At 36.1% G+C, this 18030-nt stretch overlaps 1 protein-coding gene across 1 annotated transcript in view; it reads left to right on the top strand.

Annotated features, from left to right (window-relative positions):
* yata (N-terminal kinase-like protein yata) overlaps positions 1–16829 on the top strand; it is a 386793-nt gene extending 369964 nt beyond the window's left edge. The window contains exon 20 of the mRNA XM_090396135.1: positions 16131–16829. Within this exon, the coding sequence (XP_090252261.1) occupies positions 16131–16255 (125 nt within the window). The 3' untranslated portion in view covers positions 16256–16829. The remainder of the gene's footprint in view (positions 1–16130) is intronic.
* The last annotated feature ends 1201 nt before the right edge of the window (positions 16830–18030 follow it).

The following is an 18030-nucleotide window of genomic DNA, read 5'->3' as shown; positions in this document are numbered from 1 at the left end:
CCAGAATATCTTGCCACCTTGATATTTATTTTCTATGTTCTTACCAAAGTCCTCCATGACGTTTGTTTACTTAGCTTTACACAGTGTTTAGCTTTCTTACATTTGCCTCTGTATTCTCCAAGAGCACAAGCTGACATATTTGCCAGGAACTTTTAATATGCTTTCTTCTTTTCCTTCACTGCATTTTTAACTTCCTGTGTCCACCATGAAGTTCTGATTTTTCTTTTCTTGCAGACAACCTCACCACATGCCTCTCTGGCAGAATCAGTCAATGTTTTCTTTAGAGCTGGCCATTGAATCTCTAAGGTTTGATTCCTGTTCTCAAACTCTCATTTTTTCTTCAATCATGTTTGTGTGTTTTAGTCTGTAGTTCACATCTGAGAGCTGCTCAACTTTTATTCACTTTAAAACTTTTTTACATGTTCTTCTTTTCAATATGGCATTCGATTTTATCCTGCTCAAGACTAAATGGTGATCACTTCCAATTTCAAGTCCTCTGTACACTCTGGTGTCCTGCACCATGGAGAAAACATCACTATCAACAATAACATAGTCAATGAGACGCTTCTTATTCCTTGCCTCTTCTCTCCATGTGAATTTGTGCACATTTTTATGTTGGAACATTGTGTTAGTAATAACCGGTCCATGTCCTGAGCAGAAATCCAACAGATATTTGCATTATTATTAGCTTTGCTCTTTTCTCCAAATTTTCCCAATATATTTTTGTAAATATATTTTTGTATGTCTGTATGTTACCTTTGCAACCTGAAGTGCATAACCTCACATTTTGCAACATAAAATTGACAACCATTATCCTTTGCCACAATGCCAATTTATTTACATCATCCTGCAAGATTCCACATCACCTTTATCTGCTATTGCCCTCTCTAGTTTTGCATCATCAAACAATTGAATAATCCCTCCCCCCTTTAATCTTAACCCTGTATCAATATATAGACTAAAGAGTAATAGTGCTAGTGCAGAGCCCTGAGGCACTCTACTAGTTACCCTAATCCTGAGTAGTTAGGCTTAATGCAGTCTTAGAATGATTATCCTCCTTTATCTTTGGCACATTAATGCAGCCATACTTGTTGAGGTAAGGGAGTGCTTAATAGCACTCCATAACCTTAATAAGTATGCTGAAACTAAAAAATAGTCTCTTAGACCTATAGTTACTTCTAAGTAATATAGATGTCTTCTTGCATTTCATCTGTGTGAAGGAACAGCCAGAGCATGGTATTCCAGACCCAACTTACTCTTCGGCCTAAAACATTACACATAAAAAACTCCTGAACATACTAGTGACATGAGTACCAAATGGTTCATTATCCTCTTCTGTTTTCAGAAAACTCACACATATGAAAAGGTACTTACAAAAACAATCACACCAGCATCAGTCCCAACAAGTATGGCATCCTCAAAACACATAGAGTCAGAAATATTTGTTCAAATGGCACAGCCTTGAAACAACTCTGATACCTTGGCAACAATTTTTAGCCAATGCCTACAACCCCTATAAAAGAAAAAAAAATTACATCAGCAAACAAGTGTTTGCTGATGTAATTTTTTTAAATGTAATCTTTTAAAAATATTTTTTTTAGTTTCTATAGCTCATTTGGTAATGATGGTGTCCTTTGGTTGGTGAGACCTGGATTTGTCTGATTCCAAGATTTTCAGCTCAAGGTGAATTAGCTTGTTTCATATAATTGGTGGCAGAATTTTTCCTCCTGAAAACTTAGGTTCTCCCCCCCCCCCCCCAAAAAGTAAATTTGTCGAAGTACTGCAATTAACCAGTTAACTGACATAGCAGACTAAGCAGATAGGATTAACTGCCTTATAACATTAATTAGGTTTCCATGATGTTGAATTATTTCTTGGCTGTGGTAGGCTGCCAAATTCAATAAAGTCAGGTGAGCATTTTTGATGTACCTCAATGTACTCACTTCAGAAATAATATCAGAAACTTACAAAGCAATGGGGATGAAAACTTTGAATATGACTCTCACACAGGAAGTATCAATTCCTTAAGCATGTATACTCAGATTCCTTCTATATGGTAATTACTAGCTGATTAGGAGGTCTTCTGATGCATTACTATCTGGTTTAGTTCTGTGCATTATTGCTTTACTCCAAATAGAGTAATGGCTCACTAGTTAATTAGAGTATGTGAAGGGATGATGTGAGTGGGTGGAACCAGAGATCTTGCAATGGAGACCAAACATAGCAAGAGCCACTTCAGGCCTCGAATAAGCAGGTGATGCTTCACCACACAGAGAAAGTTATCTACTTTGAGGTCTGGTTAGCATTTTCTCCAACTAGGAAATGTGTTTATGAAGCAAAGCTCCATTTGTGGAAATGGGACACATCATGAGATTGTGGTGCTGGCTTAGTTGGGAAAGGCTATATATTGTAAATAATCAGCCCATTACTGGCTGAAGCTCAGAGTTGAATTTCAAATTGCCATTATTTCAGTTATTAGTAGTGAGTGGCAGCAGCACTTTTGTTTGTTTGTCTATTTTGGATTTGTGGCCAAAGCAACTAAAGCTATGAAGCCAATGTATGATGTCTGTAAATAGCATATGTTTTTCTAGCCAGTTTTCCTTATGAAAAACCCATCTGGGAGGAAAATACTGCTACTTCTGTATGAGACCAGCTAACTCACCTTGTTTACATGCCTATAAGTGGAAATGTACTTCATTTCCACTTATAAGCATATAAACTAGAAAAGCCTGAAATTCTAGACAGAATTTGAAGTCTTTCCAACAAAAGGCATCATCAATACTGACTGAGCTATAGAGGCTCCCAGTACTTTTTTAAAAATGGAATGAATGTGTATAATCTAGTTTATGAAATGTAGACCTTTTTTTACTTATACACTCTACACATATAATTTTGCCACTGCAAATGGTGTGATTGAAAAAAATAAATAAGTAAACTCAACAAATTTTAATAGCATTTCTGAATTTAGATAGATGATTTTCATTGTCCATAGAGCAGTGTTTCCAGCTCACTTAGCCCTTGGTCCACCCACTACACTTGTATTAAATGTACAAGAGATCTGCATTCTTTCATAGTGGAATTCATAAAATTTTTTGAACAACTTTTTTTCTTGAACAACTGAAAGTTGTAGTCTGTGGAAATCAACTGTTGTGGTGGTTTTAAAGTTATGGCCAATATAACTAAGACATTGTGGTGAGCTTATTAATAGCATCTGTTCTTCTTGTTGGTTTTATCTTTTTGTGGGATGAAAAACTCAAGTTTCTGGGAGAGGAAAAAAAAAAAACTGCCATCTTTCATATAAGACTGTTTAACTGGCTGAAAATGCTCTGATAAAGGTTCTTCTTGTCTTAGATGGGAGTTGAACCCAAGTCTTGGGGGAAACAGCATAAGAAAAGCTGCTCACAAGTCAGATAAATGGAATAAAAAAGAAAGACAAGAAGAGCGTTCAGTGTGTTTGGATCTGGACTGTGAAATAGATACTGACCAGGAGCTGCATTTTTTTAGGAGGAAAGTAGGGGAATAATGAAGTAGCAGACAGTACCCATGAAAGTATCTAAAAAACAATAAAGCAGAAACAGAGCAGCTATCAGAAAGTAATTGGAGAGGAAAATTATACTAGGCAAATTATATTTCTGTTTTAACCCAAACGTATGCAAACAAAGTTTATGCATTTAGAATCTTCATGACTAGGTTACTTGTATATAGAGCTGTTGACTTCATATCAGTGATATAGCTAGAGCTTTTGCTGCCCCTCTCAATACACACCAAAAATACTACAAAAAGTCAAAACGATGTATAGGGAAATAAATTAAACCACTATGAAGTAAAACTTTAATTTTGACATTCTAAAATGTTATTTTTCTTGCTTTTCTGTTAGCAAAATCGTCGATGACATTGGCGAAGTCTATTTCATAATAATGTAGGTAATTCTTAATCAATTTTATTTAGAAAAACTCCTCTCACAACTAGCAACACTTACAGCAATTGTGAGTAAAATTCGCAGTAGTATTATAATATTTGGAAATGAATTCTCGAGACTGTATTTTAGAATTAATGCAAAAGTTCAAAAAGGTTAAAAGTGCCACCCGGGGTGGACCTCCTCCTCTGCCCCCTCCCTAGCTACGCCTCTGCTTCATATCAGTTATCTTAGTATCCCATAATGCACAGCACATTTTCTGCCAGACATGTATATTGCTACATATTATGGTGTGTGTGGGGGGGGTCACTGCTGTTAATTTTTTAGAGGTTCTGTGCATATATTTTCCCCTAACTTTTACAGGTTCTTCCCCCAGGCCTGTGTATTTAGTGTTTCACTATACCACATACATGAAAACTATGTTTTCCTTTAATATATTTGATTAACAAAGTGTGTGTGTGTGTGTGTAATGATAAGCTTTTTATGTCACGTTTTGAAACTCAGGGGCTACCCTGAGCGTCATCACAATTCAAGGAGAACTGGCCTAGCGGTCTGGAACTCAAGGGGGTTGAGTGCCATAGGTGCCAGGGGGCAGATCTCCCTTTCGAATCTTCAAAATTCGAATCATCAGAATTCAAGGAGAACCAGCCTACCAGTCCGGAACGTGGGGGGGGGGCATAGCCCTCCCTAGTGTGTGTGTATATATATATATATATATATATATATATATATATATATAAAAACAAACACAACATATAAAATAAATTTGTATTAAACACAGTAGTGACCCCTTTTACTCACTCACACATATTTATAACCTTAATATTGGATTAAATTAAATTGGATTAAACAGAACAAATCTGAAAACAAACCCCAAATCAACATCAGCAGAGTTAAAGATCGGTACTATCAACGTAAGAAGCCTGAATGGCAAAGAAATGGAGCTAGCTGAGAAATTAGATAAGCCAGATCGACATAATAGGGGTGACTGAAACAAAAAAGACCAAAACTGGTGAGATCTTTCCGAGAAATAATTACAAAATGTTATATTCAGGCAATGACAATCAAGGAAAAGAAGGAGTAGCCATAGTATTCAACACAAAATACGAGGCTAATCTTCTTGAATGGCAGTCAGTCTCAAGTAGAGTAATGTGGGCAAATATGAGAATGGGGAACTGGACAATGAGACTTATTTGTGCCTATGGTCCCACAGAAGGTTCTACTAAGGTAGAAGTGGAGGAATTTTTTGAGGCTTTAGAAAAAGCAACTGACACAATGAAAAAGGAAAAGTTGGTCCTAGTTGGGGATCTAAATAGTAGAGTAGGAAATGATTGTGAGACATACAAAAATATTTTGGGAAAATTTGGAGAAAAGAGCAAAGCTAATAATAATGGCAAATATCTGTTGGATTTCTGCTCAGGACATGGACTGGTTATTACTAACACCATGTTCCAACACAAAAATGTGCACAAATTCACATGGAGAGAAGAGGCTAGAAATAAGAAAAGTCTCATTGACTATGCTATTATTGATATTAATGTTTTTCTCCCTGGTGCAGGACACCAGAGTGTACAGAGGATTTGAAATTGGAAGTGATCACTATTTAGTCTTGAGCAGGATAAATTCAATTTCATATTGGAAAGAATAACATGTAAGAAAGTTTTAAAGCGAATAAAAGTTGAGCAGCTCTCAGATGTGAACTGTAGACTAAAATACAGAAATATTATTGAAAAGAAAATGAAAGAGTTTGAGAACAGGAATCAAACCTTGGAGATTCAGTGGCAAACTCTGAAGGAAACATTAATTGATTCTGCCAGAGAGGCATGTGGTGAGGTTGTGTGCAAGGATAAAAAAATCAGAACTCCCTGGTGGACACAGGAAGTTAAAGAGGCAGTGAAGGAAAAGAAGAAAGCATATCAAAAGTTCGTGGCAAATAAGTCAGCTTTTACTCTTACAGAATACAGAGACAAATGTAAGAAAGCTAAACAGTGTGTAAAACTAGCTAAACAAAAGTCATGGGAGGACTTTGGCAAGAATATAGAAAATAAATATCAAGAAGGTGGCAAAATATTCTGGAGGTTGTTGAAGAAGCTTAGGAATGGAGGAAAGAGTGCTGTAAAAGGAATTAGAGATGATAAAGGTGAAATGAAAACAGGAGAAAAAGATATCCTTGAAGCATGGAGTAATTACTTTGAAAAACTGCTAAATGAAACAAGCAGTGATGACAGCACAGTGATCAAAAACACTGACCAAGCATGCAGTCAGGAATACATATCCATACTTGAAGTAGAAAAAGCCATCAAAGGCTTGAAATGTGGAAAGGCAGCTGGAGTAGATGATATTCGACCAGAAATGCTGAAGTATGGTGGTATAAGAGTCTTACAGTGGATGCACTGCATAGTTCAGAAAGCCTGGACAGAGGGACGAATTCCCGATGATTGGAGTAGAGCTCTCATAGTACCCATATATAAAAAGGGAAATAAAACTGAATGTGAGAATTACAGAGGTATTTCCCTACTGAGTGTTCCCGGCAAGATCTATGCAAGTATACTTGAGAAACGGTTGAGAAGAATTGTGGAAGAAAAGCTTGGTGAAGAACATGCTGGATTCAGGCCAAATAGAGGCTGTCAGGATCAGATCTTCACTTTACGACAAATAGTCGAGAAAGCATGGGAATATAACAAAGATCTGTATTTAAGTTTTGTCGATTTGGAAAAGGCATATGACAAGGTGCCAAGAGAGAAGCTATTCAATACGCTGCAGTTATATGGTGTCAATGGGGCATTATATCAAGCAATACTTAGTCTTTATTTGAGTTGTGAGTCAGCAGTTAGAATTGAAGGAAGTACAGGAAGATGGTTTAATGTTAAATCTGGTGTGAGACAAGGATGTACATTATCCCCTCTGTTATTCATTATCTATATGGATCACATTATGAAGGAATGTGGTATTAAACCTGATATCAAAATTGGAGATGTTAATGTCAGCTCTTTGCTTTATGCGGATGATGTTATACTTCTAAATAAATCCGCTACAAGTCTGCAAGATTCTCTGACTAAATTGAATAGCTGTTGTAATAGATATGGTATGAAGGTCAGCAATAAAAAGACAAAGACAATGAAAATAGGCAGAATCATTGAAAATGTCAACTGTGTTGTGAATGGAGAACCTGTGGAACAAGTAAAACATTTCAGCTACTTAGGAACAATTTTTACTGAAGATGGTAAACTAAATATAGAAATAGACAACAGAATCAGCAAAGCTGGTATGGTGGGAAGTCAATTGAATAAATTCATATGGAATAAGAAAGAAATTATTCGGAACACTAAATTAGCTGTATACAAGACTGTGTTCAAACCAATTTTAACTTATGGATCTGAGAGCTGGGTCAGAAGTAAAACACTTGACCAAAGACTAGAGACCACAGATATGAGAGTCCTGAGAAAGATTAGAGGCGTGAACAGATGGCATCAATGGCAATATCATATTAAAAATGAGGATATTAGGAAAGAACTTGACATTGTCAGCATCCAGGAATGCGTTAGCAGAGCTAATCTCAGATGGTATGGTCACTTAAATAGAATGGGAGAGGAAAGATTAGCAAAACAAGTGTTCTCTGCCAGGTTGGCAGGAAAACGACCCAGAGGAAGACCAAGATATAGGTGGATTGATATGGTACAAAGTGCCTTAGATGATAGAAATATAAGATCTGATAATGTTGGAGTCTTGACAAGTAACAGACTGTTTTGGAGGAAATTTGTAGATAGGAAGTTAGTAATGGTGTAATTTTTTCATGTAGTACTGTCATATCCTGTACACCCCTTGAGGGTACATGGCAGGAATTTGATGATGATGATAATATTGGATTGTCTGGCATTAATATACAAAATATCTGCAAGGGGAGAAGTTAACACATTTTAGTCTGAAATTCAGACACATGATAGAAAACTTTGCAATCTTCCTCTGGGAAGTCAAGACACATGTTCTTCATCAGTCCTTAAGTTCACTAAGGGAATGATCAGCAGCCACAAATTTTCTTGCACACAATCACAGGAAAAATGACAACTCATACCTGTGTATTAAGCATATGAATTACTTCTAGCATATTCAGTTACTACTTAAAACTAGTACCAAAAGCATTAACAGTTTACTTCATAAAATACAGCTATCCAGCACTGAAGCAGAAAACAATGTATGGAACATTCCAGCAATTTTACTTGACAACTTTCAATTCCACAAACAAAGAATAGCTTTTCATCTAATTGTCATTCAAAAATACCAAAATGAAAACAGTGAAGATATATAAACTCAATAGGAACTTGAACATATAAGGAATCTGCAAATTAGTTATTCATTCCTTATTTCTTAAAGGGAATTGTTGTTAGTTCTCCCTTATATTCTATCTGTTCCATTTTTTTTTACTTCTCTCTCTCTCTCTCGCGTCCATCAGCTGTTCGTTTCCATATCACAGTTGAGCACATGCCATATTCTCTCATTTGTGACTGCTTGAATCGTGTCATGACAGTCAGGTATCTCAGACAGCAAAGCAAAGTTTTCAGTAATGTTGGGCTAAATAATGTTTATTTGCAGTGTAATGAAGTGTCTTCCATTTCATGATTATTTCATTGCACTCAGCATATAAAAAAAAATATGTATAGGTATTTTAATTCCAACGATGTAGGAAAGCATCTACTTTTGCAGCTTCATCATGTTGCTAAATGATAAGCTGTTTCCACTGATGATGTAGCCATGAGGCACTTAACAACGTCACTAGTCAACTAAGAGCGAAAGTACTACTATATTCTATTTACAGTAAAATTATATTTTAACAAATATAATTTTATCAACGTAACAATATTTTAGACATCTTTTATTTCATTTTCAGTTACTTAAACTAACAATGACATTTTCCATAAACAAAATCATGTTTACGGAGAGCTAGACTCAGAAAGATACTGAGATTGTAATAATTTGCTGACGCTATCTCTGATCCAGGGAAGTTGAATAATAACAAGTAGTAAAATGGTGATACATCATTTTACTACTTGTATGCAGAAATTGTATAACTTTAGTTGATTTAGCCTCAGTTATCTTTCTGGGTTTAGTTCCCGCCAGTGAGACATCGATAAAGGTCAAAACCAGTCTGCATGGTGAACCTTCCCATAATGCATGGCATTATACATGTCCTGTGCATTATGGGATACTGAGGCAAATGATAAGAAGTCAGTCATGAAGATACACAAACTTTGTTTGCTAATGCTTGGTTGAAGGATTAAAATAAGAATACAATTTGTTGTCTAGTATAATTCACTTTATAACCAAGCAGGAGAATTTCCTAACAATTAAAGGAGAATTTGTGAGATATGGATCATCTGTGTAGTGGATTATCCTTTCTGAATAGTATTTTTAGTAAAGTTTTTGTGCACCATTCCAAATGTGAGAATAGTATTCTAAAGATGGGCGAATTAGGGATTTTTATAGGATTAGCAGCTTAACATGAGAAAGTAATTTTTTAAGCAGAAAAGAACGAATGGAGACTCATGAGACTGTGGATGTGTTGTTTATTGCAAAAATTGAAAACTTGTCTTTCTAGGTAGGTATTGACAGAGAATATGAGATGAAATTTTTCTTGTGAAAATTTCTTGTGTAAAATGCTATCAAAGCACAGTGATAGCAAGATAGCATTAAAGTGGACAGTGGTATCTTCACCCTACCTGGAGAATGACGAGATCAGTGTTCATGAAAGATCTTGAAATTTAAAATATTTTATCATTACATGGTTTGTCAAATGAAGAAAAGAAATGGAGTGCACTGTCTTGAAAAATTGTGGACAGGATTTGAGGTGAGTGAGAGAAGGTCATTATGTATAGAAAGAAAAGTGTAGGTGAAGGTACAGAGCCTTGGGATACTTGGCTTTTTGTGAGGGAATCTGAAGAGAGGAAACCAAAGATCCATCTTCAAATGATGGAAGTAGACCATAAAATGGTAATTATTCCTCTGTCACATTCAGTCAAATGTTCTAAAAATGTCAAGAGCGACCACACTCTGGACATGCAATGTCCAGAGTGTGGTTGATCTTGACATTTTTGTTCTGGATCATTGCATGTCCAGGAACTAATTGCATCAAATAATTCATGCTGGCTTCATATCAGAGGAGATTGATAAATGACACTTCTTTAGTAGTTAGCTTACAAAACTATTACTTAGACTTGATAAGTGATTAAGATGAAAATTTCTGTTATAGAAATTTTTTTATTTCGTTTCTCATCAACTCAGGCAAGCTGGCCTTGGATAAGACAGTCTCTGGGTGGCATAAAGATTCATTGCAGTAATTAGTAGATTGCAAAATGGGAAATGTGGTCTATAGTCCATGCCATGTGTGCATGCATCAGCAGTTAATTTTGTAAAATATTCAGCAGCTGCGATTCTGCTAATGTGACAATTTTCACAGGCACTGGCACCCTACAACTGCAATTCTCAAGCAGCTGTTATATCAAGAAGTGCACACTGTTGACTGTTTTTCTTTTTGTGTGTGTGTAATCAGCAATCTTGTACCTTTTTAAGTCATTGCTTTGGGCCACAGCATTGTCTTAATCTCCTGATTACTAATTAGTACCACTGCCTATCTATTCCTGTTTTTAATTCTAAGAAAGAAATGTTATGAGCATAATATAGGGCATCAATTCATATCTGCTAAACATGATTTTTAACTCTATGTTCTCTTGAACAGGACACTTTCTTTAACTTTTATTTTTTCTTTCAGAATTTCCTATTTCTTAAAGAACATTGAAATCATAACCTTACATTTAAAATGATTGGTAAAACTTTTGTAAGTCAACAATTTACCAATTTTGCCACAACAGCCCACAGTGAGTTTTTATAGTGTGGAGGAGCAGAGCAAAAATTTATTATTTATCTGTTCTTATCTTATTAAATGCAAGTGCAATTTTAATATATATACTACCAGCATGAGGCTGCCTTATTTGCATTGTAAGTCAGTCAACTAGCTATAACACTAGTTTACTGACTCGTAATACAAACCAGACATGCTATGTGTTGAGACTATTGCTTTTTAAAACGAAATATCATACCACAGGTTCATCATCCTTATAGAGAAGTAAATGGTTCATGTTCCTAGTAAATAATTGTTTGCAAAATGTGGCTCATATCAGTTGAATAATATTTCTCTGGAATAATGTTATATTTCATTAGTGAAATTTTATTCTTAAGATATCAATAAATATGTGAAAATATAGCGAACCAAAAGCTTTTCATTGAGGGGAAATAGTGGTGAACTAAAATTCCTCTTATGTTGAACAGTGGCCTCAGCAATCACTGATCATGAGTAACAACAGCAGGTTTCTGTTATGACTGTTCCAGAATCACTGAATAAAATATTTTTTTAAAAGAAAACTTCATCTACAAATACCTAACTGTACTGCTTTTTCATGAATGCTATGTGATTTGTTTGAGCTGTTAGAAATAAGTAGTGTTTTATTTCTTTTTCATGAATGCTATATGTCTTGAAGAACATGTTTTATTTTAGCTGTTCTCAGAAGGTGATACTGTTACTTCTGGAGAAGCACCTTAAAAATTAAAGACCAAACATTATTTTTTGATGTCAAGTTAGGCATCAAGTACTCAAGATGGAGGTAGTTTTGTCCCACAAATTTCTGCAGTATACTGTTTTTACTTACTGCTATTATTATTATTATTATTCCAGGCAACTCCAAGGAGTTGACAGACTCATCGAGGGAAGCCCTAATATCGTGTCAAGAACAACTATTCGACATTCACAAAGTATCTATCATACCTCGCCTTGAACTCATTCACGGTCGTAGCACCCACAACAGACTCTGGCAGCTTATTCCACTCATTCACCACTCTCCAAGTAAAAAACCTAGCTCTAACACCCTTGTCAACCACATTCTTGCCCAGCTTCCATGCATGGCCCCTAGTCCTCCCACCAGTCCTATTTTCAAAGATATCTTCTGGATTAATCTTATAGAAACCTTTCAGTAATTTGAATGTCTCAATCATATCACCCCTTTTCCGCCTATCGACCAATTTCTGCAACCCACAAATCTTCAACCTATTCTCATAAGGTTCATTTCACAGACCTGCTATCATCTTGGTCACTCGTCTCTGGATCCTCTCCACTTCCTCCCCATCACGTAGAAACTCAGGTGCCCATAACTGGGCTCAGTAATCCAGGTGGGGGCTTATCAAGGCTCAATACAGAGGAACAACAACTTGTTTGTCTCTGCATGTTAAAGTATTTTTCAGAAGCCAACTGATTTAGTCACTTTTGCAATGTGCCCCCTAAACTTCAGTTCCCTATCCACCAACACTCCCAAATCCCTGGCCTCATCAATCTCCTGGAGTACGGTTCCACCAATGTGATATACTGCTGCTATTCTTTTCACCCCAAAGTGCATAACCTTACACTTTGCCACATTAAATTGACATCCATTTTTCCTAGCCCAGTCCTCCAAACTATCCAAATCATCCTTTAAAATTTTGACATCCTGTGCACTCACAATTGCTCTACCCAACTTTGCATCATCAGCAAACAAGTGAAGACTTCCTCTCAGATCCTTTCCTATATCATTGATGAACAAATTGAAAAGCAGTGGTCCAAGAACAGAGCCCTGCGGCCCACCACCAGTCACAAGCCATCTTTTAGACTCAACTCCTGAATAAACCACTCTCTGGTATCTCTCCATCAACCACCCTCCTATCCATCTCACCAATCCTATATCCATCCCCATCTGCTCCAGTTTACTGATTAGGGTTCCATGTGGTATCCTGTCAAAGGCCGTGGCAAGGTCCAGTAGAATCACTGTAAACTCATTACCCTTATCCAGTTCAGCCGTCACTGTGTTATAAAACGTGAGCAAGTTACTGAGGCATGATCTACCCTTCACACAACCATGTTGGTCCCCCATATAATATCCCATTTTCATCTATCCAATCCTGTATTCTTTTCTTGACTAATTTCTCTAAAACCTGAACAATGATTCCTGATATGCTAATCGGTCGGTAATTTACAACAGCAGTCTTGGAACCACCTTTATGCAGTGGAACTATTTTCCCCTCTTTCCATCCCCTCGGGACTAACCCAGACCCGAGACTCAAATTAAACAAAATGGTCAAGGGTACTGACAATTCTTTAATCGCTTCTCGTACGACACGCGCTGGTATACCATCCAATCCCACAGATGTATTGACATTGAGGTTATGCAATGGGCTACTCACCTCCACTTCATTCGCCACAATTCCCATATAATCTACTGGTTCATTCATTTCTGCAATATTACTACCTGGATGATATATTCTTGCAAAGTGCTCACTCAGTCACTCAACTATATCAACTAATTCAGTTACCTCCCTACCATCGGCATTCTTTAAAATCATTCTGCCATATACATTTTTCCTTTTACTTGCAACATATCAAAAAAATTGTTTAGGATTCTCTTTAGCCTGCATGGCCAATGTTTTCGTAATCCTTTTTTGCTTTTCTTACCACACTCGTTACTCTTCTGGCCTGCGCTTTATACCGTTCATGTGCCTGCCGGTCACCTTTCTCCTTAAATTCCGTCCATAGTTGTTCCTTTTTTTGCAGCTCAAGCTTAATGGTGTTATTCATCCATTTAACCCCTACTTGATTTATTATTCGGACTCTAGGTATACAGTCAGCCATTGCTTCATGCAAACACTTCTTAACTGCCTCCCATGCACTATCAACTTCTAGTCTTTGCAGTTGTACATGCCATGGCACTGAACCAATCAAACTCCTAAGCTTGTCATACTTTCCAGCCCGATAATTCCACATGTACCCTGTCGTAATTGTAAATTCCACACCTTTAGCCACCTCCCAAGTCAAGACCCTATGATCACTCTCACCAATTGGTGGCAATGTGGTCATATTTGTTACAGCCAAATCCTCAGATATAATTACTAGGTCAAGCACTCTCTGACCCTTAGTATTTTTCATTACATGCTGTCGCAGATAGTTATCCCTTAATAACCGCATAAAATCCAATTCCTTCCTCCCGTGTGTCCTCTCCTCACTCCAATCAATGCGACTATAGTTGAAATCTCCCATAATAATTACCCTCCTTCCGCTCATTTCTTCTATTTGCTTGTGCATACTGTCACCACCATCTTTTCCATCACCTGGTCTATAGCAGCAACCAATTGTATATTTTGTTCTGCTAGCCACAATCTCACACCAAATTGCCTCAAATGTGCTCTTTTCTCTATCCTGCAATTCAACTTCTATTCTCCTTGGCTGCAGCTCATCAGCTATCATCAACAATACTCCTCCCCCCCATTTTATTCTCCCTGTCATTCCTGAACACACTATACCCATCACATTCAATCCCACTAGCTATATCATCTGCAGTCAGCCATGATTCACTAATAGTCATTAGTGAATCATGGCTGTGGTATGGAAGTGCCATCCATGGCCAAAATCTCTTCCTTCTTGTTCCTAATACTCCTAGCATTAGCGTACATGAATTTAAGACCCCCCCCCCATTAGCCCCAACCCTACCTTGATGCCTTATATTAACTATCCCATTCTGATTTGTTGTCCTTATTCGCTCGGGCATATTATACTCATTCATACATTCAACTGCCTCCCTAAGGACTGTATATCTACCCCCCCCCCCTCCTTAATAAATCTAGTTTCCCTGATTTTGCACATCCACTATATTCAGCAACACTTTTTCAAGTCTCTTTACACCATATCCATTCAAATGCAAGCCATCCATCTTATATAGATCCTTTCGCCCATCGAACTCGCTCCACATGTCCACAAATTCCACACCACTCGTCATACATAACCCACGCATAAAGTCATTTGCAATTAAGGCCCTCCTTTTAAACATTTCATTGTCATACCATGGCAAAAGACTAATCATTCTAACTCTCTCTCTTTTCTTTTGCTGCCTCAAACAATTCATTCAGGTTCTCTATCATATCCATTTTATCTCCTTTCAAATCATTCATACCTGCCACAACAATAATTTCTTTCACCCATTCCTTTTGCTCTCTAATAGACTCGTTACATCTTTTATGGTCGCACCAGGTTGGTACGATTTTGTCAAATCCTCTACTAACACACCTTGTACTAATGAGTCTCCATACAGCACTCTATCCTTCATTTTGTTTATGTTTACACCATAAAGATAATAACATACACCAACAGTGTATGTTATTATCTTTAATAGTATTTTTCCTATCATACTTTTTATTATTGGTTGGTTAACTCAGTTGACTTTTGTTCATACGCTCTAGCTGCCGTTTTGCCCTTTGTATCGCTCCACTCAACAACGCGATCTCGCTCATTGCATGTATCTCATCTTTTTTATTCTCTGTAAAACCATTAATATGCTCTGAATTAATACTATCATTCACACTTTCTACATTCACGTCCTCACAGTTCTCTGGTACAACCTCGCCATTTCTTGTCATATCACTATTTTCATCATTCTGAAGTTTGACAAAAATATCACACTCACAACCCGAAATACACTTTAATTCCTCATTCTCCTTACATTTTCTACACACATTCACTCCTTTATTATCATCTAACCATACTCCGACCATGCTCCGCAAAGCGTACATTTCACAGATAGTACACTGAATCATCTCCTTTATATTACCGTTCTTGAATAAAGATGGCAAATCATCATTACTGGCCACCATTTTCCTTCATACGGGAGCCATACTTACTTCTAACGTATTTTATCAAATTATAAAATGAAACACCAAAAACACACAAGCAGGCGCACTAAGATACGCAAGGCAAACAAAACTATGTAATATTCAAGTAAATTTATCGACAATAGCTTAAAATAACACTTATCTTATCAGGAGCTCTCAAGAAGCACAAACGACTACAAATCCCTCTAGCGGCACATTTATAATGATTTTGCAATACAATGTTTTGTTGTTTATAAATCAAATTCAGTTTCACAGTTTTATCAAATACAAGACCTGAGCAGCCACTTATTTTTTGTCTGATGTTGCACCAACAGTGTATGTTATTATCTTTAATAGTATGCTTAGTATTCTCTTGACTTTAATATGCTTTATTTTTTATCCTTTTGTTTATTTTAATTTATTCTTTTTTAAATAAGAAAAGTTCATTAAAATTGTTTATCAAATTTGAGGAAAGAAAACTAAATTCTTTATTTTTAACCAGATATCAGCCAGAATAAAGCTGAAGTTCGAAAAAAACGGGAAGAAAGACGTGAACAAAGAAAGAAAGAATTACAAAAGAAACCAGTGTCAAGATCCATGAAATTAGGAGGTCAAAAACTTACATGATGGAATATTTAGGGGAAAATAAATATATACACAATAGTAAAGATCCATAATATACTAATTCAGATCATTGCTATGAATGTATTTTACTTTCTATAAGAAAGAGGCCAAATTATGTAAAGAGATCGAGAGTTGTGTAAATCAGGAGAGTAAAATTTTGTATAATCGTGATAAATCTGTGGAATATATATAATGGTTTATTTGAATTTTATCATAAATGTAAAATAGTATTTTTTACATTTGTAAGATGATATCTTCAAATTGTACTCTAACTTCAACTGGAATATACCTTTTAAAACTACCTATGCAATATTATACTCATTAAATTATGAGTGATTTTTAGCTTATTGAATAAGACAATAAAATTTATACATTTTCTAATAAATTCAATTAAATAATAGAACAAACTGAGCATAAATGCCTGCAACGTACATTATCCATCGCATCATTCCTACGTAACCTGGGTCAGAAGTTATTAAAGTCCTAGTTGAATCAGTCTGTTTTTAAGTGTGCATCTGTAAGTAAATATTTTCATATAGATCTGTCTGTTTTGCAGGAGAGAAACCTACTGGATTTAAATGTGTAGACAGCTTTGGTGTTGGCAGATATTCTTATGTTTAGCGGTCTTAATGCCATAAGAATAAAATAAATCAGATATTAAGTAATATTGCACTAGATTTTAAACCAATATTTGTCATGGTGTGACAAAAGAACTTGAGTTCAATTTTGGTGTGCCTCTTTAATATTGGATACAATTATTAAGTTATAGTTGGTTTTAAAATGACTGTCTCCAATTTTTGGAGAAATTTTTGTAAATTAATGCAGCCATAGCTATTGAGGTTTGGGGAAGTGCTTAATTGCTGCTGATGATGAAATAGTTTCTTTGATTTATAACTGCTCTGTAGATCCTTAGCTTTGGAACATCCATGCACACAGTATTACACAGGGAAAAAAAAAAAAAACTACAGTGATATGTAGAATTGTTACATATTAAAGAGACTATTTTTGGAATGGACAGCAGCAATGAAGCATACATGATGTTCTCTCTGAATATCAAATGTATGAAAGACTTCCAAATATACTCATAATAAAAGTTTAATGGAATGAAACAGCACTAGGAAATGATTAAAAATAGTATTTAATGCTTCCAATATTTCATCTCAGTTACAGAGACATTGTCAGGGAATACAAAATGAGACACGCAACACATACACAAAGAAAGCACAAAACTAATTGAAACGTGGATGAAAGACTCGAGTCCTAACTAGGTGGGGGCTTCCTCTGTGGACACTTGTCTAAGCCTAGGATGTAAATGGGATCTCAAAGCTCTCAAATTAGTGTTTCCCATATTTTGGGAAGTTTTGCAACCATACTGATTCAAACTAGGCTGATTTTTAAGAGTAGTCTTTCTCTTCTAATCTGTAAAGCTGTATCCAAAGCATGGTCTGCAAGGCCAGATTGACCATAGTCATGACTGCATATGTATTTTTTATGTTCTTTTCCATTTGGATGGTAGCTAGGCCAACTTGCAGGAACAAGAAACTATATATGAGGTGGTCTGAAAAGTTCTTGGCCTCGACCATAGATGGCAACACTATCGGCAAGATTTTTTTTTTTTTATAAGTTGATACATCTGTCATAAGCATCCATGTGAAATTGCAAGCCATTCTATCAAGTAATTTTTTATACAGCTGTCAGAAGCAAAAGTGTTGTCTGTATCCCTTGATGAAATGGTAAAATTGAGTATTGTGCAGTTATAAAATTCTTTGTAAAAGAAG

The sequence above is a fragment of the Typopeltis vanoorti genome, chromosome 7 (genome assembly GCF_054136105.1).
Source record: "Typopeltis vanoorti isolate ZY-2024b chromosome 7, IOZ_Tvanoo_1.0, whole genome shotgun sequence".
NCBI classification, from domain to species: Eukaryota; Metazoa; Arthropoda; class Arachnida; order Uropygi; family Thelyphonidae; genus Typopeltis; species Typopeltis vanoorti.
Note: the sequence above shows the minus strand (reverse complement) of the source record. Positions and strands in the feature narration are given on the sequence as shown.